The following is a 25,585-nucleotide window of genomic DNA, read 5'->3' as shown; positions in this document are numbered from 1 at the left end:
TGGTCATCGGGGACATATTATAGAATGTTGCTCAGCACACGCAGCATGTGTTTGATGTCATGCAGCAGTTTGAGGGCTGGAGCAGCAGCCAGTTGAGCCGATGTGATAGGGTGGATGGAGGGGTCAGGGAGGTGGCAAAGAATAAGCGTTATTGATCAGTCAGAGGTTTGCATTTAGGCAATGCCATCCATGGATAGATATTAGGTTAGTGCCAGGGCTGCGAGGTGGGTAACATGGTGTTGAAAGTTGGTCTCCTGCTGGTTACGGCTGCCATGTCACGGATGGGTGGGTCTTGGTTGAGACCATAGCTCACCATGCAATGCACTTGTGATGTCGTTGAACGTGCTTGACTGGCTTCTTGTTTATTGTGGCAAACTCATATTTTTCCTAGCCAAGGAGGTGGCGTGTGAAGCTGAGCTTGGCATAATTTGAGTCTGTGTAACTGAGGAGTTCTTTGATGCAGTTCTTGTGAGCCGATGCGATTTAAAGGGTGATCAGGATGTCTGTCACTTGTACTGTAATGACTGGGATTCCAGCTTGAAGTGTTGCTGTGGGAGAGATTTGTTGTTAACCCACAAAACACCCGCTCTGGGCACACCGTGCCTCAACATTGCATCCTTAAAAGGCCATTGATCATGTGGCTTTGGGTGTGTCGGTCCTCTGAATGGATGCTTTGGCTGTTGAGGGCCAATACAGGTTGGCGGCACATCTCTGTGATCACTTTCCATGTTCCATTGTGACTGGAGAATCGCTGGATGGTTTGTGAAGTGCAAAGCAGGGCTCTTTTGTCATCTGAGTAGTTAGTGCTCCGGTGGGAGCAGTGTTCTGCTGAAGTGGGCAACCCCCCTTTAGTTCTGGCCATGTTTTTGGTGTAGACCAGGACTAAGGCAGTAGTTGGTGAATCCAGGTGTCGGATGAAACTCCTTGGGATGAGAGTAAATCAGGCATGGTGTAGAGTGCAGATGCCATTTGAGTTTGATGATGTAATGTGGTCTTCAGTGAGTCCACATAGTTACCACTAGCTCTGCATCGTTGCTTCTTGTGAAGAGCAGCTTTGGCACTGGCAGTTGTCGGCAGGTGCAGGACGTCTCTTAGAAAAGGGGGTGTGGCTCAGAGTGGGGCCAGGTTCCCTCCATTCCCTTGAAGGTGTGTGCTTGAGGGTTTGGCCACACTGTCTGTGTGTCACACTGTCGCTGTCAGTTCCCCTTTTGTGTATGCTGGTACTGCAGTCTCATATTTTATAAACGTCTGGTATGGTCTGGCCGGACGTTCTTGCACTTTACAGGGCTTCCCCAGGGGTTTGCAAGGTCTCATAGGGAAACTTGTGCACTTGCTTGTGAAGGCAGGTCTGGTGTGTGCTCGGTGAGTGCTTTGAAGTGTGTGAGGCTTCAGGCCATGACCTCATGGCTGGCTGTGGGATTTTCCCTTGACCTCAGTGACCTGACTGGCTGTGGGATTTTCCCGTGACCTCGGTGACCTGACAGTCTGTCTGGGTGACCTGTCTGACTGGAGTGGCAGGGGTTCTCGCACTTCAGCCCGGAGTTTCGGCCGTCTCAATTTCAGCAAAAGGGTCAATGTGACCCAGCAGCTCTTTATCACTGAGGGGCTTAAGAGTTCAGTTCTGTTTCTGAGCATCAGCTTGGGGTCTGCCAAAGAGTTGGAAGTGACATAAAAGTTGAATTTACTCCAGTGTCACCAGAGCTCTAAGTCTCGCCTTGTTTTCCAACATGCTGTTTCCTGGTTTCCCCCCTTTTCGATTGGGTTCCTCAGGAGTCCTGGTACCGGGTTTGTGTGGTGACCGGTATGCTGACAGGTGTTGGATCATCCTGGATGTGCAGCCATCAGCTGAAGTGGCTGGGTGATGCCATTACTTGGTGATGTGGCTGGTTAGCAGAGATCTGGGTGAGTGTTCAGCTGGCGGGCGTTTTGGGCGGTCATCCATTCCAGTTCTCACACATATAAGGAGTCTGTACTGTCCATTTTGCCTTCTTTTCGGGGCCTCCTCTGAATGAGTTTCTTTAGAATACTCAAGATCTCTACTGTCTCAGATGCAGCCACACTGTTCAGCTCTGAGAAGAGCTGGGACGTGTCAAGAGGGTTTCTGCTGGTGAGATTTCAGGTTTGTTGCTTAGTGATTTATCTGGTGCTTGGGACAGGCACCATCACTGCTATGCTGTTCCTGCTGGTTGGGAATTGTGTTGACTTTCTGATGAAGCATCTATCACAGTGATGTGCCTTTCAAGATGTAAGTCTGGGTCGTGGGCTGGTCTGACCTTGAGACTGAGCTCTCACGACCAGCTGAGATGTCAGGCCTAATCTTTGTGACCTGGCAGTGCACTTCAGATGAGTTGGCTGGCTGGAAATGTAAACGTTCCCGCACTTGAGCCCAATTCTATGAATGCTTAAAGTCCATTGGGCTCAAAACCATACGGCATGTCCATGTTGGTGAAAAGAGAGCCTGTGTTCAATTGGGTTGTGTACACAGGGTGTATGGTCTCATGGAGCTGATGGTCAGGTGCAGGGGAGTTGACCGTGTGTGTATTTTGGCCTGTTCTGTCGTCTGCCATACACTCAGAGCTGGCTGTAGCAGGCTTTTTGTAGTTTTTGTAATCTGCTTTGACAGTTTCAGACTGCTGGTACAGGATGTTGTGTGCCTTAAAGCTGGAGGTGATCCTGAGCAGATCAGAGCAGTCTGTTTCATGTGGTCACATTGGGCAGAGTTCAAGCATAATAGTTCATGTTTTGCAGGCAGGCAAGTGTGGTGGCCTTCTGCCGTATTTAGGTTGTCAGTTGTATTGCTTCTGCTTAAGTGATAATTGGTGTGAGTGAGCACCCGAAAACTATGAGTAACACTGTTGATGGGTGATAACCTAGGGGGTCATTTAATGACTTAGGCTATTTGGTTTATCAACGTTATTACCAAGTATTTTCTGATGGTTCAAACAGGTTAGGTCTCCAGGTCTCCAAAAACAACCAAAACAAACAGAACCAAAATTAATAAAACAAATCAAAGTTCAAACCTAGAAAGGGATAGTGGGAAATCAAGGGCTTACTACCACCTCTAGGTGCTGTGACAAGGACTGCAGAGCGGGGCTCTCCAGGGTTGTACTGCCTAGGGAGGTGATGAGAGAGATAGCTGGACAGACCAAGCACGCTAAAGCAGAGAGGCTCTCTAGTCCTCTTCAAGTTTCATATTGAGTGAATGGCTATATCTTTGGTGTTGTTAGGCTTGGTGGTGAGCTGTGGTCACCAGGGTGAACCCTAATGGTTGGGCCATCTCCCTTGACTCTCCCGAGCATGCAACTGCAGGGGCTCCTGATCACTCGCACCCATGGCATCCGGTGGCAACCACTCAAACAGCAATGACTTTTGGCACAATGTTGCGTCACTCAAGTGAGGAAGGGCCAACGACTAGCTGACACAGCCAAAATTGGGTTTCGCATATGGGTCCCAAGTTATAAAAAACCCTTTTTGGGCCTCGAGCTATGGATGAGTTCACTCCTCTCAAGAGGGTGGACACCTGTGTAACTTCACAGGGTACTTAACCAAAATTGCCCTTATGTGTCAGTCAGTATGGTCGATACAACACTTGAGGTACTCCACTGCTGATGTCGTGCTGCGTGTTGCCTCCCGGAGTACAGGGTCAGAGGTATCCGAGGTGCCCCCCCCCCAGTACATGTCGGGTAGGTCAGGCAGACGAGTCCAGTCACCGAAAATTCCCATGGATGACTCGTCAGCTCACTGCCCAAGCACCCGGGGGCGTGCTACCTAACAGGGAACATTGAGAGGGGACACCAGAAAGATTAAGCGTCTAGGATACATGAAGCAGCTTGATGCCAATGAGCAAGGGAATCAGACGTGTGACGGTGGGCCACTAATATATTTGAGGGCTCATTGTGCACCGCAGTGGCTAGCATTACCTATGCCTATAGGGGAAGGAGAGGAAAAGGGTAACAAAATAAAATTGAAAATTAGAAACAAAGTTAAAATGTCCTAATTGCTTAGGAAAGTAAATGTAAAATTGTTTTAAATAGATTTAAAATCAAAGTAAATTCAGTTTTGCTCAATAGGTGTAACTAGACTTAACTACAGACCGGAGTAGATGAAATAAAATAAGCCCAAATAAAGTAAATAAATAATTGCTGCAAATAACAGTAAAACAAAATACACAAATAAACCAAAGCATGTGGGGGAGACCAATGTAATCGATAGCCAAGCAGAAGGTGGTACAGAACGAAACTGTAGAGGGAGGAAGGGAACTGTTACACTTTACACACACTGTCTCTAAGTGTTATTGGGATGCTAACAGCTAAAAGCTGAGGTAAGGGGCTTTAGCTTCTATCCATGTAGGGTCGTTAGCATTGTAGCTTCGGCTACATGCAGTGGTCTGTTTACATTAGTCTGTGACGTGTGCGCTGTCTCGAGTTTGAACCGGAAAGGGCTTGCTATCGCTTTCCGGGGTCAGATGTTGCTAAGAGACCGATGCACGCTTAACAGCCAGTGTGCGCAAAGCACGTGAAACGGATGTAAACATGAATGGGAATCTCGCATTCAGCCAGACGTGACCTGTCGTTCACACTTCATTCATAACTTACACAGCGCGTTCACTCCACAGACTAAGCAATGCAAAGCATGTGGTGGCTTCTGCCAGTGCTATGAGGAATCATTTTCAGAGTCTTGGGGTTTTGATGCCAGAATTTAGATTTTATTATCAGAGACAATAAAACCGAGAGACGCTGCAGCGAAATCTCCCGACTGTCTGTTCATTCATGCTTAAATACGGGTTCTGCCCCTAAGGCGTGTTCTATACATTTCCTATACCGTTATTGTTGTTAGGAAACAGTCTCCATCTGTCTATACATTTCCTATACCGTTATTGCTTAACAGTCTCCATCTGTTTCCTAGAGCAGACAATAGGCCCCAATTTATGTTACGTTAAAGGAAGAGACCCTATCATGTCAAAACAGGATGTGCAGCTTTACCTTACACCATACGTCTGCACATTCCATTCTTCTGCAGGCCTCTACACATGAAGGCAGATACAATTTTATAATAGTAGCATAACTTGATACATAAATGGCTATTTTCACATTGATTACACTTGATTCATTTGTATTTTGATTAATAAAACTCTTAAAGCATTACACCATTAAATCAATTGCATCACATCAATGCATTAATATGAATGCAATGATACACAACAATAAACAGATGAAGTACCAAATACTGTAGTGAAATTTTTTTTTTTCCTTCTCATCACACAGCTAAAACTGAAGCCGCTATCCTGAAGAGATTTTATCTGTTCAGGAGAGACTTACGTGGTTTAAAACAAAAAAACGAAAGTGGGGATTTTCTTCACCCAATATTAAATAGATTTAATCTAAAACTCTATGCGCTGCCGATCTGAGATGTACTAGTCAGATATAGGGCTTATGCTGTTCAAAACTGAAAGTGAAGATTTTTCACGCAAGATCAGTTAACCTTAAAATAAAAATATTATGCGATTGTTGCAACAATTACTTGATCAAGATTTTGACTCCCAGTTATCATTAATCTGATACTGACCTGCAGTATTCTAAGATTAATTTTGCTCCGTGATCGGGCGAGGGGGCATGCATTAGTTAGCTACGCTAATGATTAAACCCACGGGAGTAATAGTCTAGTTGTATGGCAATGGAACACCAATGGCATAAATCTAGCTATACATTATAAGGCCTTAATTTTAAGATAAGCGAGAAGCATCGCTCGCTATCTTCTTTGCGCTAAAAGAGGTTTTCTTCGCTCAGTTTAAGGCGGATAAAATAGCATTAAGACACGCTATAAAAGGTTTGGTTGTTTTATAGGGTCATATTTATAAACTGCAGTTAACTTAAGTCATTAACAGTGGATGGTTTCTCAGTGAGAAACTCGAGAACTGTTAAGGCACGGAAAGTGGGTGTGTATAGCCTACACATTCATTCATAAAAAGATGTAGTTGCATAGTTTGAATAAACACACATAAGAAACACATAATTTTTACGGAGTCTGCTCACAGAACCAGGTTTAAAACGTTCCCCAGCATCTCCACCATACTGTAGCAAATTAGCTCAAAGTGAGATGAACATAATCATAACAGGTTGTTATGAGTTATATATTCATCTTCAGGAATTAACTAGCATTAATAGTACAATAAAATTATTTGTTCGTCCGCAGTACGGACAGTTTTAATCGTCTATTGACTCTAAGGAAAATTATTTCTCTGGTCACGAAAAATTATTTTCTTACTAATACATCGCTCATTAGCATGTAACAAAACCGGAACGTTAAAGTGACCTCGTTTCTGTGAGTGTGAATACATATGGATGTTTATTGAACTACACTACAGGGGACCATGTAACATTGAACTAAACACAAACATACACACATTAAACATAGATGCCAACGGTAGGAAGGCATGGAGAGAGAGCGCTCGCGCGCAAGAGAGAGCATAATGGCAGGATTTGCACATCAGCTAAACACAACCTGTTACAACCAGAAGCTCAAACTCCCCCCAAAAGGGGAGTCGCGAGGTTTCCACGGTGATGTGTGTCTCCAGGGCACCGAAGGTAAAGAGAAGAATGCGCTTTTTGGGTGTGGGAGAAGTTTTATCTGGATCCTGTTACACCCAATTTTGGTCAGTTCGACCAGTAACAAGGCATATAGTTTCAGTGGGAAAGTGTTTCTTTGTCTCACTTGACACCTCATTTGCATGTTTTATGATGGTTCTGCTCGATCGGTGTAATTCTTCCCACAGTACCGTAAGAATAGTATGATGCATTTCACGAGGTCACAGTGTACATCATTGTTTGGGAAATAAAGAGCAGATCATTTTGATATCAAGAAAGAGACATCTAGCAGATATTAAACCAGAGATACATTCATACACCTGAATATGAGTGTTTAGAGCTTACTAATACAAATAACGAGTGGTCACTAGGCTAATATAATAAGGAAACATACAAACAACACATGCATATACCAGATACATTTGTAACTGATTAATTATGGTCTAAATAAAGAAAATGTCTCTATGTGTGTGTTATGTGTGTTATACTCGTGGAGATAGTCCACTGGTCAGCCAGGCCTGGTACCGAGGGTCATTTAGTTTAGTTTAGGTCATTGGGGGGGGGGGGGGGTGTTCTAGGCTCAAAAGTCTTGTGAACAAATATTCTGTATGTGCTTTATTTCAGTTATTTAAAATTTTTAGTTTTTCACTAACTACGCATAAACATTGTTTTCTCAAAAACACAGTCACGTACATACATGCTGCTAACATATTATTGTAGCCTAGTTTGTGCTGAATACAGTGATTTTAGACTTTAATGTCGAAAGAGAGTCAAGTCAAGTCTGCTTTATTGTCAATTCTTCCACATGTACGGCACATACATACAGAGAATTGAAATTGCGTTACTCTCAGACCCTTGGTGCATACAGTAAACATTAAACACTGACAGTAGACGTTCACGCAGTATCAGTGTTCAGTGTTGCGTGGGGTAAAAGAGGAGAGGGGGGGCAAGGACGGGAGGGAGTTCAGCTTCCTGACAGCCTGATGTATGAAGCTGTCCTTCAGTCTGCTGGTCCTCGCCTGGAGACTCCTCAGTCTCCTCCCTGATGGCAGCAGACTGAAGAAGCTGTGTGTCGGGTGGGTGGGATCACCTGCAATGTGGAGGGCTTTGCGGGTGAGACGGGTGCTGTAGATGTCCTAGAGGGAGGGGAGAGAGACACCAACAATCTTCTCAGCTGCTCTCACTATGCGTTGAAGTGACTTGTGGCAGGATGCGTTGCAAGCGCCATACCACACAGTGATGCGGCTAGTTAAGATGCTCTCGATGGTGCCTCTGTAGAAGGTGCACATGATGGGGGCCGGGGCTATAGCTCTTCTAAGTCTGCGGAGGAAGTAGAGACGCTGCTGTGCTTTCTTGGCCAGTGCTACAGTGTTTTTAGTCCAGGAGAGATCCTCTGTGATGTGCACACCCAGGAACTTGGTGCTGCTCACTCTCTCCACAGTCGCACCGTTGATGGTCAGAGGGGCATGCTGAGTGTGTACTCTCCTGAAGTCAACAACAATCTCCTTCGTCTTCTCCACATTCAGAGAGAGATTGTTGTCACTGCACCACCCGGCCAGGCGGCTCACCTCGCTCCTGTAGTTTGTCTCATCTCTGTTGCTAATGAGACCCACCACAGTCGTGTCATCCGCAAACTTAATTAAAAGGTTGGAGTTGTGAGACGGTGTGCAGTCGTGGGTCAGCAGAGTGAAGAGGAGGGGACTCAGCACACATCCTTGGGGGGCCCCAGTGTTCAGTGTGATGGTGCTGGATGTGTTAATGCCGACACGTACTGCCTGAGGTCTCCCGGTCAGGAAGTCCAGCAGCCAGTTGCACAGAGAGGTGTTGAGCCCCAGCTGGACCAGTTTGTGAGTGAGCTGTTGAGGGATGATTGTGTTGAATGCTGAACTGAAGTCTATGAACAGCATCCTGACATACGAGTCTTTTTTGTCCAGATGTGTGAGGGCTGGGTGGAGGGCAGTGGCGATGGCATCATTGGTCGAGCGGTTGGACCTATATGCAAACTGGAAGGGGTCCAGGGAGGGGGGAGGACAGACTTGATGTGGTGCATGACTAGCCGTTCAAAGCACTTCATGAGGATGGGAGTGAGTGCTATTGGACGGTAGTCATTGAAGCAGGATGGAGATGACTTCTTCGGGACTAGAATGATGGTGGTAGCTTTGAAGCATGAGGGGACAACGGCCTGATTTAGCGAGATGTTGAAAATGTCTGTGAAGACATCAGTGAGTTCCACTGCACAGTCTCTCAGTACACGCCCAGGAATGTTGTCAGGACCCGGAGCTTTGCGTGCATTGATTCTGCTGAGGGATCTCCTCACACTGTCAAGGGACAGCGTCATCGCCTGGTTGTCGGGAGGAGGTGGAGTCTTCTGTGCAGTGGTGCTGTTTTGTGCCTCAAAGCGAGCAAAGAAGGCATTCAGCTCGTTCAGCAGGGGGATGGTGCTGTCACAGGTCTGTGGTGGGGGCTTGTAGTCCGTAATGGTCTGTATCCCCTGCCACAGGCTCCGAGTGTCTCTGCTGTCGCTGAAACGATGAGCTATCCTCCTGGAGTACTGTCTCTTGGCCTCTCTGATGCCGCGGGAAAGGTTGGCCCTAGCTGTCTTCAGGCCCTCCTCATCCCCAGCTCTAAAGGCAGCGTTCCGAGCCTTCAGAAGTCTGTAGACCTCCCCTGTCATTCACGGCTTCTGGTTGGCCCGGACAGTGATGGACTTTGTGACCGTTACATCATCAATGCACTTGGTGATGTAGGCAGTGACAGTCTCTGAGTACTCTTGGAGGTCAGTAGTGTTGTTGTATGTGGCAGCCTGTTTAAACATATTCCAGTCAGTGGTGTCAAAACAGTCTTGAAGTGCCTCTGACGACCCTTCCGGCCACACTTGTATCTGTTTGTGTATTGGTTTGATGACTTTAACGAGCGGTCTGTGTGCAGGCATTAGCATGACAGTGATGTGGTCTGAGGCTCCGAGGTGGGGGAGGGGGAGGGCCTTGTAAGCTCCTCTCTGGGTGGTGTAAACAAAGTCCAGAGTGTTTTTTCCCCTTGTTGGGATGTCTATGAATTGGTGTATTTTTGGAAACACACTCTTTAAGTCTGCGTGGTTGAAATCCCCAGCCAAGATGAGAAAAGCATCTGGGTGGGCTGTCTGCTGCTCACTGGTGTGCTGGTACAGATCATTTAGTGCCTCACTCCTGTTGTTGTCCAACAAGACATGACAGGAGTGTCAGGGCCAGAGGTCGTGTTAACCGAAAATTCTCCGTCATTGATGGAATTTTTTTAGCAGTGATGGAAAAATCTGAAGGCCGTCCGTTACTTTGGCAGATTACACTGAGGGTGATCTATTGTAATTTATAACTGTAATTCCCAGCCCTGTCCAGTTGGTGGCGAGTGCGCTTCAGTGAGGCAGCAGAGCGCTCGATCGTCTCCAGAACAATAATAAAAGTATTTTGCTATGCCTTTTATTACACACAGGTGAGTATTAATAAAGTATTAATAAAGCGAATCACTTGATCTGAGGTGTCTACAGCGATCTATCACACCACATTAAAGAGCGCCAAAACGGTATTTGTTGCTTGAATTTCCTTATAAAATGGACAGAATTTGAAATCTGAGACTGTATTTCATATCATAACAAAGCTTAGCCTACTGTGCATTCATCAGATGAAAACGGCATCAATTGGGAGTTAAGAATAAGAATAAGAATAAAAAATAAGAATCTATTAAAACAGAGAAATCTTTTTTTTTTTTACCCAGCACTAGCATATTTTGTTGTTTTTAGTGTCGTCCGTTGTCACTGCGGTGTTAAACATGAAAAGTGAAGCAGTCTCTGTTCATCTGTTCTCTTCATAAATAAATGCCTATATGCTCGTCCTTTAGGTTCATTATTAAAAAATGAAAACGTGAACTAAAATAAAAGCAGTTAAATGGGTTATTATAATTAAAATATGAAAATGACGGATAATAATAGATTATGACAGAATTTGTATGACCCTGTCTGTCAAAATGACGGACAAAATTAAAGTCTAACGCAACCTCAGGTCAGGGCTCTGTCACAAAAGCACGAATAAACTAGATTGAAATGACAGAACCCTGATAGTCAAGAGCAAAAAAAAAAATAATAATAATTTACAGGTGCTGTTGAACTTACTTGATTAGTTCATAATTACCCTATAATTTAATGTAGTACACTGTACATTTTACAGTAAGTAAAAGGAAAGAACATTTTGTTGTGTAATCACAAATAACGAGTCAATCTATAATCTGTTGTTATTTTTTTTATTCTTTCATACATTCATTAATTTCAGTATGCTTTCCTGAAGAGCAAATTATACATTTACAGTTCAGCCTTTATAATTATTGTATGTAATGATCTGTTTTTACCTGTTGTATGATTGTCAGTGAGCATCAACTTCCTAATTCCTATTTCATTCTTCTAATTATATAAATATGCAATGTTTAGATGGATATGTACACTCCCTGACAGTGTTGGGGAAAGTTACTTTTCAAAGTAATGCATTACAATATTGCGATACTCCCTAAAAAAGTAACTAATTACGTTACTTAGTTAATTTTTATCGAAAGTAATGTGTTGCCTTTTGCATTGCATTTGCATTACTTTTTGAATCTGGGCAAGGCTTGCTTGTTTGTTTTTAATATAAAAAGTACAATTTTTGGAAAATGTAAAAGCCCTTTCACACCAAAAGTGTAATGAATATGCAAAGTATTTATTATAAAAACCCATCATGCTATGTATGTAGGCTGAAGGAAATGGAAATGCATGTAAATGCAAGTCTGTACGGTAGAACCCAGGAGAAGAAAGGTTAACACTCTTCAGCAATAAAAAAAGAAACACAAATGTTAGTTTATCTAAAGTAATTTTTGCTTGTTAGCATGGTTGAATTAGGTCAGCAGCAAAGACACTGGTAAATATAATGGAATGAAATCAGTGGCATACCGTGGGGTTTCAGTCAGGGCCTTCAGTAAGCAACTGTAAACTACATGAACACATCTTACACATCTCTGTTACAGCTAACACAGCCGTATGCATAATGCACATATTATGCCACACAGGCTCTCAACAACAATGACGGCTGATCAACAATTTCAACAGTAGGCTAGATTAGTGTGGGTTAAATGCAGAGTAAATTTCCCTACATTATGGTCAGTAAAATTAATCCGCCAATACACAGTTCACTATGCACATTTACGTCACTCTAAAATGACGACGCAACCAAAGCAGCAAAACTGTACAAATGCTGGACATCCACAGACTACACCACAGTATTATCAACGCACCACGTACACCTCCATAACAATGTGCATGATACAATACTCATCAAATAATAACGCACTCTCCTGTCACTGGGTCTATCATTCCATGTCCCTTTACTCGTATTAAAAGTAAACAGCCAACAAAAAAACTTGTGCTCGGTGCTAGCTGTTAGCCACTCATAGCACTGGAAATGGCGCATAAAAACTTTGCTGGCCTTTGTTAGCGAATTCAGTTTTGGGTGTAGGTCTTCCTTTCTCAGTTATTGCCTTGAAAAAGGCGTTTTTTTGTAGATCGGCAACAAGATCTGGTGTAGGCCCCAATGACTGCAGCTGTCATTTTCTTTTTGTTTACTTTCACTTTCGTAGCTATCTTTGAAATCCCTGACTAAAGGGGCGGTCTAACGCTGGGGGTAGCACTGGGCAGGTAGCTAGACCCAGTCATTGAACGTCAAAATTTGATTGGCTGATGATTCTGATGACACCTTTCAACAAAAGGGTAGCACTATCTGTAGTGCTGGCCTTTGACTTTTTTTATTTCCAGTTCAACCTCAACTAAACTAATCTAATCATAGGCAATTTAGTAGACATTACACAAATGAAAATGATACCTAAATAATCAATAAAAACATTTTTAACACAATTTTATTTTTTATAGGTCCAGCAGAGAAGGCCCTGCTTCCCCTGACGGCCCACCACTGAGTTAAATACATAAAGGATTTTTGCTAACATTTAATTATTGCAGCTTTGCATAATATTCTGAGTTTGCACTTCAGTTTTTATTCATTTTGAGCAATACTGTATCTGTTTTTGTGCAAGTGAGGTGAGTAATTTAGTCTAGAACTACAGTAAGCATCATGTTTACACAGTGCCTGCATTTTCTCCTGATTTCTCTCAACATGGGGACAGGAGACTTGTCAGTCAATAAATGGGAAAACAAAGTAACTTGCATTACTTATTTGAAAAAGTAACTCAGATATTTTCTTGTAAATTCAAAAGTAATGTGTTACTTTACTTGTTACTTGAAAAAAAGTAATCTGATTACGTAACTTGCGCTACTTGTAATGCATTACCCCCAAAACTGCTCCCGGGTGCACCTGTTAAGAATCTTTCAAAATTATTGATTTTTGTTTAGAAGTATGAAAAGTGTTGGCATACTTTTTTTTCTGTACAGGCTTGCTGTGGTAGTTGGTGTTACCAGTATTACCCGGTATTCAGCTGTACACCATTTACTTGCCCACCGTGGTACCGCCTCCACGGTCATTTTTGCTTTTTTTATAGAAAAAGAAGCCATTTAGTTGAGTTGGACAACAGACACAACATTTATATACTGAAAGTGTCAGCACTGCTCCATCCAGCACATGCTGCAAAGCTGCAGCACAGAACAGCAGGAGTCAGATTTCACTGAACATGTGAAGACCTTGTCCATACTAATCTGTAGTATCTTTTTCTCTCCATTTTGGCCTTCTGTCCACACCGAGATTGTGTTTTTTTTTATGAAAACAAAGCTTTTTGAAAATGCTCTCCAAAGTGGATCAATTTGAATACGCCATCTCCATGTTGTAGTTTGCACTGTGAAAATGGAGGCTTTTGAAAACAATGACGATGATATGTTTAGTCATGTGATGTATATTATACCAATAGATATCTATGTCAAATGCAGAAACGTTAATTTGTGTGTTCATGACCTCAAGGCTAGATTATTGTAATGCTTTATTGGGTGATTTTTGTGCATGCTTAAAGGGTTATTCCACCCCAAAATGAAAACTTTGTCATTAATCACTTACACCCATGTCGTTCCAAACCCGTAAAAGCTTCGGGATTATCCTCTGGACGCAAACTGCGTACGCTCTTCTGTATCGCAACACAAGGATGCGCTATTCTACGTTATTTACACTTTGATTTGAATGAAAATAGTGCATCCTTGTGTTGTGGCTGATACAGAAGAGTGTACACAGTTTGCGTCCAGTGGATAATCTCTAAAATAGCGCTACGCTGACGCAGAGAGACATAGAGGAGACGAATTGTTAAAAAAAAAGTTTTTTATTTTCTTTGTGTACAAAAAGTATTCTCATTGCATCATAAAATTCAGATTGAACCACTGATAGCAGATGGACTATCCTGTTGATGCTTTTCATACTTTCCTGTGTCTTAACAGTGAGAGTTACTTGGCAGTTAATGGGACAGTCACAAGCCTCCCGGTTTTCATCTATATTATTTTAAATTGTGTTCTGAAGGCGTACAAAGCTTTTATACGGGTTTGGAACGACATGGGGGTATGTTATTAATGACAAAATTTTCATTTTGGGGTGGAGTAACCCTTTAATAAACAAACTTCAGCTGGTTCAAAATTCAACAGCTAGAGTTCTTACAAGAACCAGGAAGTATGACCACATTAGCGCAGTTCTGTCAACACTGCACTGGCTCCCTATTAAACACTGTATACATTTTAAAATCTTGCTAATTTCTTATAAAGCCCTGAATGGTTAACACCTCAGTACGCATTATAGTCCTCCACGTCTGCTGTGTTCTCAAAACTAGTGATGTTCTCGTTCTCAAGTCAAGAACCGGTTGCAGCGGTTTTTGGATCACCATACACTGAACCCAGAACCGTTTCTTTCGGACACGTCCGATTAGAGAACTGATGAGCTGATGACTATGCGCATTCGTGATTCAGCGAACAGTGACTGCCTACTATGACTGACACAGCACGTCTGAACTAGTTCTTTTGGACAACTGATTCTGTGCTAATGCTATATAACGCGGGCAAACCGAGGACCTGAATGAGGGTGAAACGTAAATTTATTTAATAACAAATAAATCGCAATGGATTATGTATAGTAAGTGGATTATGGTTTCTGCGTTGATGACAACTAATTTATTCACTTTACATCTTCAAGACTTAAATCCTCGTATGCACATCACTGCTTGTACCTGTATTTGGGTGCTTGCAAAACTTAATTGTAAACTTTAGAAATCATGATTATGATGTTTTAACTGACTGAAGTTATGATTACTGACTTTATATATTTGAATGTGTATTTTCATCCTTGCCTGGGATGATAGATTATATCATTACGAAAACTCTGGCAATTTGTTAATACCTAGAATATCGAAACCAACCATCCTTTTCCTATATAGCGCCCAAACTCTGGAATAATCTACCTAACACTGTTCGGGAGGCAGACACACCCTTGTCTGTTTAAATCTAGATTAAAAACCCATCTCTTTAACCTTTTGAGCGGTACGGTCCCACATATGGGATTTTTATTTACGTGCCCCTGGGAGTACGGTCCCACATATGGGATTTAGAACATTCGGTGACGTCGCATAGCTGCCAAATTCAAACTGTGGTTTCGCGCATTGGCTAGTGCTGAGCCAGAGAGAGACGTGCACTGCGCTTGTCATAAAATCACAACTATGCAGTGTTCTTAATCCTAAAACAGGCAACGTGTACCATGAGATACATATACTTTAGTCTCTTGTAGGAGGCACGAGGAATAATTTTTCATCCAAAACTGTTATCATTATCATAGTTGTAAGAAATTAACTCAAATTCTTAGGGAATCGAATCGTAAAGATTCAGGTTGATGTGATTAAATTGATTATAAATTTTAAGCTTACACTTTATCAACTATTCGTCCAGCGTCTAGTAGAATTTACTGTATCTTAACAATTTGTATATTTATATTATGCCCTGGCAAAAGGTCATAATAACTGTTAGTGATAATTTATTAAGCTATGAGCTAGATATTCAGATCTGGGCAAATGTTTAATTTTAAAATACACAACACAAGAAAATGATTCTTTATAATAAAACAATTTATTTGAGCTATTCTAATACATTAAACTAACCTACCGAACACATACACGCATATATTTCAAAGGATAAGATTTACTGAGTTGGACTGAAGTCCCAAAAGTTTAATACTCGTTACTAAACTTTTAGATCGCAACCTGAGAAAATCACAAAGCAGAGATTTGTTTTATCTTTACTGCTTAAAGGATTTTGCCAGAAACAAAGCTTTGTTTGTTTACTTGTGCTGCAGGTGGAGCCCCGCCCATACTTTTGGACACAAAAGTTAACTTAATCCGTGATCTTCCATGTAGGGAATGTCTTTGGAGTTTTAATAACTTCTCATAAAAGAATGATCATCATTCGTATAAAGCTGAAAATCGACATATAATTCACACAGAATTGTTGCATTTATCGTGACCATTCGTATGAAACCAAACTCAACATATTTCACACGTTAATAGCTTTTCCTGCTAAAACAAAAGGTTTACAAATTAAAGATTAAAAATAAAACGCATCACGCATAAAAGGGTATACAACACAATTATTAGTAAGCATATGGCTCCAATACTTTCAATGATTTTAAATGATTGTCCTTTTGAGAAATCTTCATGCAAGTTTGAATTTCTTTGTCCATTAAAAGAAAAGTTGGACACACAGGAGATTATTACTGTACACTCAAAAAGAGTTCTGATTACCAAAATAATAACTGTTGTATTCTCTGTTCATCTGTCAGCCTGGACATTTCAGTTTACTTAATCTGTACAAATGGGCCACCTTCACCTTCAATAAAACCATCTAAAATTGAAAAATATTTCGTTTCATAACTTCACTGAGGAGCTCAATGAAGTATAATCAATTTTCTGGGAATATATAAGTTTATAATGTACATATTAACCTAGATTAAAAAAAAAAAAAAAAAAAAAAAATATATATATATATATATATATATATATATATATATATATATATATATATATATATATATATATATATATATATATATTTTTTTTTTTTTTTTTTATCTTATACGGCAGTTCTTTGAGAGGTAAAATTACTTCAGTTTGTTCACAGTTCAGTTGTTGTACATTATATGCTTTCCTGGTCATGTGGGCGTCATAAGCACATTTCGGAAAGCACGCACATACAACATGAAGAAGTGTTGTTTCTAGCAAACTCACCTATAAGATTTGGTTGGGAGGGACTTAGTTCCTCAATAAAGAGCTGTATTGCAGTTAGAGCCGACCACTATTCAACCAGACACTCTTCACTGACTCCTGGTGTGTAAGAATATTCATACTGTGAGGTTCAATCCAGCAGTCCAGGTGAGCTGAAAAAAAAAAAAAAAATTATTTACATTCTAAAAGGAGAACATTTTATTTTAGCTGATTTTAGCTATATTTGTTTCCGATGTTTAGCATAATGAATTGTTGTTAAAATTAACATGAATTAATTAAACATTAATTTAAACGTTAATAACACAAAACAGATGTAGAGGACACCAAAAATAATGTGTGCACAACCTTACTTCAAAATTATAATGTAAATAAATATGCTTATTTTCACTTGAAATTTTTCCTTGCTGTTGTAAATGAGAACATCACATTATTTATAGGATAACAAATAGGTGTGGTGGTGTGTAACCACATCAGATTTTGTGAAAACATCCATATGAAACCGTCATTTACAGCATGGTGGAGTTGTTTACTTATGGTTTGTGATGCAGCTGTTGTCAGATCCAGTACTGTTGGCTTTTTCCTCTTTCAATGGCAGTTATTTTGCAAACTCTCTATTACACTGTGCTTCATTTACAAAACAATCTGTACTCAAATGCTCCGGCCAAACACATTATCCTTTGTCATGATTCAGTGTTACGGATTAACTTGTTCCATGCTAAAGCCTGAGATACACTGCATGATTTTTGGCTGTTGCAGACGAAAGATTGGCATCGTGAAGCAATCGCGGCGATTTCTGATTGGCCACGATTGTTTCACGATGCCAATCTTTCGTCTGGGACAGCCAAAAATCGTGCAGTGTGTTTAGGGCTTAAGATGTTAACGGCAGCAGATTTGTCAGTTACAAAATTATGTGCAACATATCCATTACCATTAAACTTTTTCTCTACATGATGTTTGTATTATTTAAAAAATAAAAAGGTCAAAGGTAAAGGATTTCATTACCTGTAACGACATAGGTCTGTTTAACAAATAAATAAATTAAGTCATAGTTGTTAAGGGATTCCAACTGCTTGAAGCTATTTCATTGTGATAAGCTAGCTACATACAGCTATGCAAGTACTAAACATTCAGAAGTCGCCTGTATTTTATTATCATAAAGTTTTTGCTGTTTTGGGGTATGAGTGCATATTTGGGGTTAATGCAGTAGTGTCCAGACTTGTTCTTGTTCTGCAGAAATTATCTTAATTAAGATAAGGGTTTAAATCCTAAGTAAACACACCTGATTCAGTGTCACTAGAAACTTACAGGCAAGTGTGCTAGAGCTGGTTGGAGCTACACTCTGGCCCTCAGGGCACTGGCCCTCAGGGACTAGTATTGGACACCCCTGGGCTAATGCATATGTACACAGCAGCGGCAAATCGTCTATCACACTGGCCACTGACCATTAGGCAGTTATTGTTGAGCCCTGACTGGTAAGGATCTAATATGTTGGCTTAGCAGTAAAAATTAAATATATGCATTTATTTGTCATGTTAACTTTTGGAAAACGAAAGTGAAGAGTGGACTTAAAAAGATTTCCTATCCTGTGGCTCCCTCTAGTGGACAGCATTTCAGCTTTTATTGTTCAGCCAATCCGAGTCTACGGGATTTTGTATTGTTAGAAAATAACAGAAAGTACGTCATCACATATTTTGCTCAACTTGCAACATTTGTTTTAATGCTTAGGCTATATACTTATTGTCGGAATGAGCCTATAAACAAAAATTATTTTTGAACGTTTTTCCCATGAAATTCGTTGGGGTATTAAATCAGTTTTTTAATGTTTGTGGTTTAGATGATTGTCAACAGCACAATCTGTTATTATCCCAGATATTACTAATGTGTTCCCAAGATTTTTGATTGATCTGCTGAGACAGCAACAGCATTTCTAAGCCTGTGTGAATCTGACCTGAAACACTATAATACCTATCCAACATGTTAGTACGTGATTTTGACATTCTTCAACAAATCTTCCATTGTTGAAAAAAAAAAAAAAAAAAGACTGTTGATGAAAAATATTTGTCCAGGAACTAGTTTGTGATTGGGTTTGTGTTTAACTTTTAATTAACAGACATATTCATCTATAACACTAACAACGTGCATCCTGATTAATATGGAAACTTGCTCATAATCCAGTTTTGTGTGGAAATAAAACGATTATTCTGAATGAATGTAATTCATTATTTTGTGTTTAGCAGATAACTGAACAGTTGTGAAGGGCTTCAGTGAGTTAGAGACATGGGTGACGTCACGGTGAGTTAAAATGTATATATTTATTTCAGAGAGAAAAATATATTTATCTGTAATCATTTCATTGTAATTAAAATGTATTTAACATATATAGGCTATTTATAGACAGTGCTGGATAGTAACTGATTACATGTAGTTTAGATTACATAATCAGATTTAAAAAATTGTTACTTTTTGATTACATGATTACATATTATTCATGCAATAGCAATAAATTATTCAGACTTTATACATTTTTCCTAATTCTTCTTTTTTCAAGTAGACATACTTTATACTTTTACTAAATGCATGCAAAGTATTAAATGCATGCTGATCTGATGCATAAGGAAAGCACTGGAAAGTAATGGGCTTCCTAGCTTGTTGTTGTCGAACGAGAATGAAGGGAGCACAAAAGATCTTAATAATAATAATAATAATAATAGTAAATATAGCTGCAAGCAGCAATTACGGGGCCAAGCAGTACAGAAGCAAGCATCCGACCAACTGCAGAAATTAGTAATTGAAGCCATTTTAGGATGATTTTCGTCAAAATGGCTGAATTTGATTTATTGCCTTGTCACGTCTGCCTAATATGTGGTACTGTTATCAAATCGATGTGGTGTGTTCTGTGTGAGGTGACAATGGCACACAAAGTTTGGTGTCAATATGCCAAAGCATTGCAGAAATACAGCCTCAAGTGTCATTTTGGCATCATGCCTCAAATTCGTTGCTGTGGTATGCGAAAACGGTTTTGACTATCAACACAAAATCCATAACTTTTTGTCAGCATGGTCTGAAGATGATATGATTCGATTTTGGTGAAAATCGGACCACAGTCTAGGAAGAGTTACAAAAAATAAGTTTATAAAGAAAAACAACATGGCAGACAGTAAGTTTGGCTGACTATGGCAACATTGGTATCACTGTTCTCAGCATGACCCAAGGAATCTATTAATACCAGTCTCATTACAATAGGCAAGATTCACAGAAAGCTATTAGCATTTATTTGAAATTTCATTATAATTTTTAACCACTGTTTCAAAACTTTTTGGGTACTTTCAGGTCATGGTGTCGATGGTACATACAATGTTTCATAATGGTTCATAAAAGTTTCATAATGCATTCGCAAAATATAGCATTTTATATCATAATACTCTATTGTAGTCAATGGCAATTTCATGTTTTATTCAGTTACAGCGCCACCAAGAGGCACAATCCCACCAAATTGTTTATGTGTCCTTAGAGTGTGCTCATACGTATGTGTCAAATGTGTGAAAATATTTCATTTTGTTTTGGAGTTATAGACATTTTTATATATGAGAAGAGAAAAAATTACTGATGGCCGACTTTGTTTGCATTTTTTTTTGTCACTTACTATCAAAATTTTGGCAATTGTTCATTAGCATTTAGCCGGCACGTGTTGGCAAATGTTTTTTAACCCTCTGGGGTCTGAGGTGTTTTTGGGGCCCTTGAGATGTGTTGACATGCCCTGATACTTGTACTTATTTCAGCTACTCATAACATACTATTGACCAACATGTATTTTTTTTCTTTGTATTATAATATGTGACCAAGATGGATGTACATGTTTGCATTTTTTTGAAAAAAAATATTATGCGTGGTTAGTACGTTTTGGGGCAAAAACTTTAGTTGAAATAAGGCCATAAAAGCCACACTAAATAGTCCTGAATAAGACTTTTGAGTAATCAGTCTTGTAGGCTAGAATATTTACTAAACAATTATGTGAAAATCTTTCTGCTTACTCATTTTACAGAAAACAATATATTGATTTAAAAATTTTTTTAAAGATTGAAAAAGTTTTGTGATTGAAAGCCAATATGCGAGGGAGTGGTAATGACCTTGAATATTAAGTGATTTTCACCTGAGAGACAAAGGGCCCTCCCCTAATGACCCCATAATGGCCCATCAGTGTGACTTTGAGGAAGGTAAGAGAGAATGTGAGGAGATTGATTTTTTTTTTTTTTTTTTATTATTTGTATTTTATTTACAACACTGTATAATCAAAAAATACATAATGAAGGTCAAAGACACATTATTGTGCACACTGATCTAACCACAGAGATGTAAACAGACTTTGACTCATTCCTTCAACAGATTCTGTTCAACAAGTGAAACAAGTAAATCATACCTGATATTTACGTGTGTTATTTAAGTATTCCCTTTTGAGGGAACTTCGAACTGCGTCCTCTAGGGGTCGCTATGGGGAACGCCTTGGCATGACCGGTGTCTTGAAGCATATATCTAATCACGACAATAACATTGGCCACAGTATAAAAGGGCGCCGGGAAAATACGTTATCAACTTCCTCGTCTTCACTGACCGTTTGTTTATGTTAGCAGAAGCTAAGCACGACTAGGAGTGCATGTTCTCTTGCACGGAAGCTTTGTTCTGATACCTGCAGTTTCACACGGCTCGTGGGTTGTGTGTGTGTGTGTGTGTGTGGTGAAGAGCAAGCGCGTTCAGCTCTCGAGGGAGTTGAATGCGCTCGTGTGCTCATCGTGACGTATCGTGGGACTACTGAGAAAAAGGGAAGGTGAGTGCTTCACTTTTTACCCAAATTGTAATACCCGTGTCTGCATGAGTGCGTTCGCCTCTCGCTGGAATAGCGACGCATTCGCGGCATAATCTAGCGCGTGGGCGGAGCATGTTTAGCTCCCGTGGGAGTTGAATACATGCTGCGCGATGCATGTGCGGTGACAATTATCTGCCCATTGCCCGCGATTTGCGGTTCATGGGCAGATCAGGGAAAGGACCTGATGAGAAATCTTCCCTATCAGTAATTTCCCTATCAGTAAAGAATTATGATGTGAGTATCTGTCTTCAGTTATTGGACAGATGATATATAACATGTTCTAACCACATTATACTACACTCAATCCTGTGGTATGGTCTCACCTGTCAGTACTAGATCCAGCCTGAATGATGGCTTACATCTTCGGCCTCATTCTTGCTGGATCATGCAGCCAAGTCGCTAGGCTTCTGCGGTAGCCTCCTTGGCCTTCAGGTCCCAGTATAGCGCTGCAACCCAGGACTTGCGGGTCCTCCATTCAGGCTGAGCCTTTTTCGGAGATTATTGCTTCGTAATGTGCTCCCTGAGAAAAATGGCAGAGTAATTCAAGCTCATTTCTGCCTTATCAGGAAAATCTGCCACAAAACGTGCATCCGCGTTTGTCGACCCCAGAGGGTTAAGGCCCCAATATTCTTCAAATGAAATCGAAGAACGAACTGATATGATGTCATTTTGAACAAATTCAGGCCAAACAAAGTTCGTTTTGAGTCATTTTGGCAGTTTGAAACAGCTTACCAAAGAGCACTTTCTGGGGGAGTTTGTTTTGGCTCCTAAACACCTTTGAGCTACCATTGGTCCGTGGCGATTACACAATCGGTGGGTGTTTTGGAACTCCACCTTCTTTGACGTGCAATTTTTTTTTTTTGGTTCGTTTCTCATTCAACGGAGGTCAGGCAGGAGAACAACATCTCCAAGTCACTAGCAACATAAATACACTCGAATAGCTGAGCTGCCCCAAATATATCCTCACCTGTATGATCGCTCGCAGAGAGACTTTAAAGATTCAGAGAAAGCATTTAATTCCTAGAAAGAAACTGCAATGAAGCTTGGTGTCGACGACCTGGAGTTATGCAAAAAACGACATAGAGAAACATCAGATACAAGTTTTCCAAAGCTATGAAAAGAATGAAGGGAAAGAGTAAAGATATAAGGTAGCAAGTACCAAATACATGTGTTTCAAATAAATGTTACACCATGCTGCTGCTGTTGTTGTTCTTTCAATGAGCGAATTTAAAAGGTATACAATAAATGAAATGCCAAAAGAACATACAATAATAAATCTTTGTTTTTTATCAAATCATGACACCATATACAATATAAAATGACTGTATGTCAAGGCAGCATTTTTTCATCTGTGTCAGTAATAATGTTTCACCCCTGTAGCTCATTTCTAATTGGTTAAGTTGATCTCTCTTATATTCATAGACTCTACAGACAGAAGGCTATGAGAGACTCCCTGATGCCGGTGATGACAATGATTCTTCAGATGAGAGCGCTGCATCTCCTTTACTGAAACGTAAGTAAATCACCCTCAGAAATGACAGTCTGAAGTCACAAATAATAAAGTAATAACTGAGATCTAATATCATTACGTGTATTTGTAGTAGTTTTATAAATTAAGACACATTTGAAAATTGTGTTTTTGAGAGTGATAGTCTTTCATGATGAGGGTTTTTTAGGGTTGCATTTAAAAATATGTCTAATAAAGAAAGCCATACACATGATTATTAGTGGTGAGCAGTGTCTTCTTTAAAAGAGTTTGAAGTCTAATTTATCAGAGACTACAAAAAAGAAACACCATGGCAGGTGTCAATTTAAAAGTAGGGCCTTGCCAGGAATAACCATTAGTTGGCAGTGTTTTCCCAAGAGACATACACATGCAGTATTTGTCAAATATGGGGAAAACAAATCGAAGAAAATTTCTCAGAGATTTTTACTCTGATTAGCTTGCTCGAGCATGTTGCATGTTGTCTATGGCAAAAATAAAAAATAAGTAAGAATATATGTTTTCAGTGGACTTTAAAATATTGCTTTGCTTGATGGGATATGGGCACTTGTTAACTGACTATGCCACTCAGTTTTATTTGGATAGGAAATTCCAGATCATCTTTGGGCTTCCTGCACAGCTATTCAACCCAATTAAAGGATTAGTTGACTTCCAGAATAAAAAAATCCTGATAATTTACTCACCCCCATGTCATCCAAGATGTTAATGTCTTTTTTCTTCAGTCAAAAAGAAAGTTTTTGAGGAAAATATTTCAGCATCATTTTCTGCATATAGTGGACTTAAATGGGACCCAATGGGTTTAACTTACAAACTGCAGTTTTAGTGCAGCTTCAAAGGGCTCTACATGATCCCAGCCGAAGAATAAGTGCGTTATCTAGTGAAACAATCTGTCATTTTTTAAAATAAGTTATGTTTTATAAAAAATTTCGGGAGGAGCACGCACAGATAATTAACATGGCTAATTCATCATTAATAATTACACGATTTATCCAATCAGCGCAAAAGATAACCCCTATAAATAATCAATCTATGTTTTTATTAAATATGGGTGGTGATGGCGCAGTGGATAAGACACATGCCTTTGGTGTGAGAGACCCGGGTTCGAATCCACTGTGAGACACCAATGTGTCCCTGAGCAAGACACTTAACCCCTAGTTGCTCCAGAGGCGTGCGATATAGCAATTGTAAGTCGCTTTGGATAAAAGCGTCAGCTAAATGAATAAATGTAAATGTAAATACATAGATTTGGATCTTATTTGATCTCACTCAAAAGCTGGCCAAACTTGCTCAGAGGAGATGGACATACATGTAACTATAGAGGGTAATATAAACTCTTAAATTAAACCCTTAAAACTTTTCATATGCACCATAATGATTTCTTCAATGTGCTTATAATGGAGAAGAATGGAGTCACTTAATATTATTCATGCTACAGCAGTGTTTTCTGTTTTAGTCAAATTCTCAGTGATATCCAACAGCCTGTCTTTTATAGGAAGTCATAAAAAAAACAATTGCTGAGCTAGGGTTGATCACCCCAGTCACAACTGCTGCTGCTTAAATTTTTTCTTGACAAGAATTGCGTTTATTTAGATGCAGAGCATCTTTACTACCACATCAAACGGGATACTTTTTTCCTACGTGCACTCCACTTCACATCAGCACTAGGTGCGAGTCAAACAAACGCAGAAAAGCTACAGGTGACGAGGAGATTAAGAAGAACAACAGTGACGTTGAAGAAGAACAGTCAGATGAGACGTTGTCAGGCCATATGCCAGTAAAAATGAATTTTCCTGTCAGCCATTAATCTGTACTCGTAGCGCGTTCACTTCAATTGCATGTACAAATGTGGCGGCACGCACTGTGGCCTGTATTATTTCATATAAAAGCACAAAAGAAACTATGAACATACAAAGTTGTAGTTATGACATCAGTTAAGTCATGAAGTTACCAAAAAGACAATTAATGATGCCTTAAAACTGTGCATGCAAGTATTTGTTTTATATGAGGGCCTTTTACGAACATGTCTCTGAAATGCAGTGGTTTTCCATACTGTCCTGGAACACCGCAGCACTGTATTCTATAGTATTTTGTCGCGCTGCTCGCGTCCGGTGTAGACACGGTGTAACATTGGTTTTGCTTTGTTTCACAGAACTAGGTTTGCGCAGGCTTATATGTGGGGGGCGGAGCTATCGAAATAGGGGCGAGACCCTTTTGGGGTAGGGGCGTGTTTGTTTTGGTGATTTCAAATATCAACATTAGTTTCCAGAAATCGCTTACCCCACCTTTAAGCTTCAATATCACAGGTCATCAAACATTCACAGGCAGATAAATACACTGGCAAATAAAGGTTTGGTATTTCAGAGAGAACCAAAGATACAAAGGAAAAAATAAAATAAACAG

General features: G+C 40.2%; 1 protein-coding gene and 1 long non-coding RNA gene across 5 annotated transcripts in view; one reads left to right on the top strand and one right to left on the bottom strand.

Annotated features, from left to right (window-relative positions):
• Positions 1-25,585, bottom strand: part of LOC306855355 — a 1,003,769-nt gene that overhangs the window by 490,743 nt on the left and 487,441 nt on the right. The gene's annotated exons all lie outside the window — the stretch shown is intronic.
• LOC306855207 (serine/threonine-protein kinase Nek3-like) overlaps positions 16,787-25,585 on the top strand; it is a 48,604-nt gene continuing 39,805 nt past the window's right edge. The window contains exons 1-3 of one of the 4 annotated variants that reach the window (XM_079393702.1): positions 16,787-16,967; positions 19,058-19,112; positions 23,104-23,194. In XM_079393702.1, coding sequence (XP_079249828.1) covers positions 19,098-19,112; positions 23,104-23,194 — 106 coding nt within the window. In that variant the 5' untranslated portion in view covers positions 16,787-16,967; positions 19,058-19,097. Of the gene's footprint in view, positions 16,968-19,054; positions 19,125-23,103; positions 23,195-25,585 lie in introns of all 4 variants that reach the window. The other 3 variants (XM_079393703.1, XM_079393705.1, XM_079393704.1) reach the window with 3 other exon arrangements.

Source organism: Barbus barbus (assembly GCF_936440315.1).
Source record: "Barbus barbus genome assembly, chromosome: 3".
NCBI lineage: Eukaryota > Metazoa > Chordata > Actinopteri > Cypriniformes > Cyprinidae > Barbus > Barbus barbus.
Note: the sequence above shows the minus strand (reverse complement) of the source record. Positions and strands in the feature narration are given on the sequence as shown.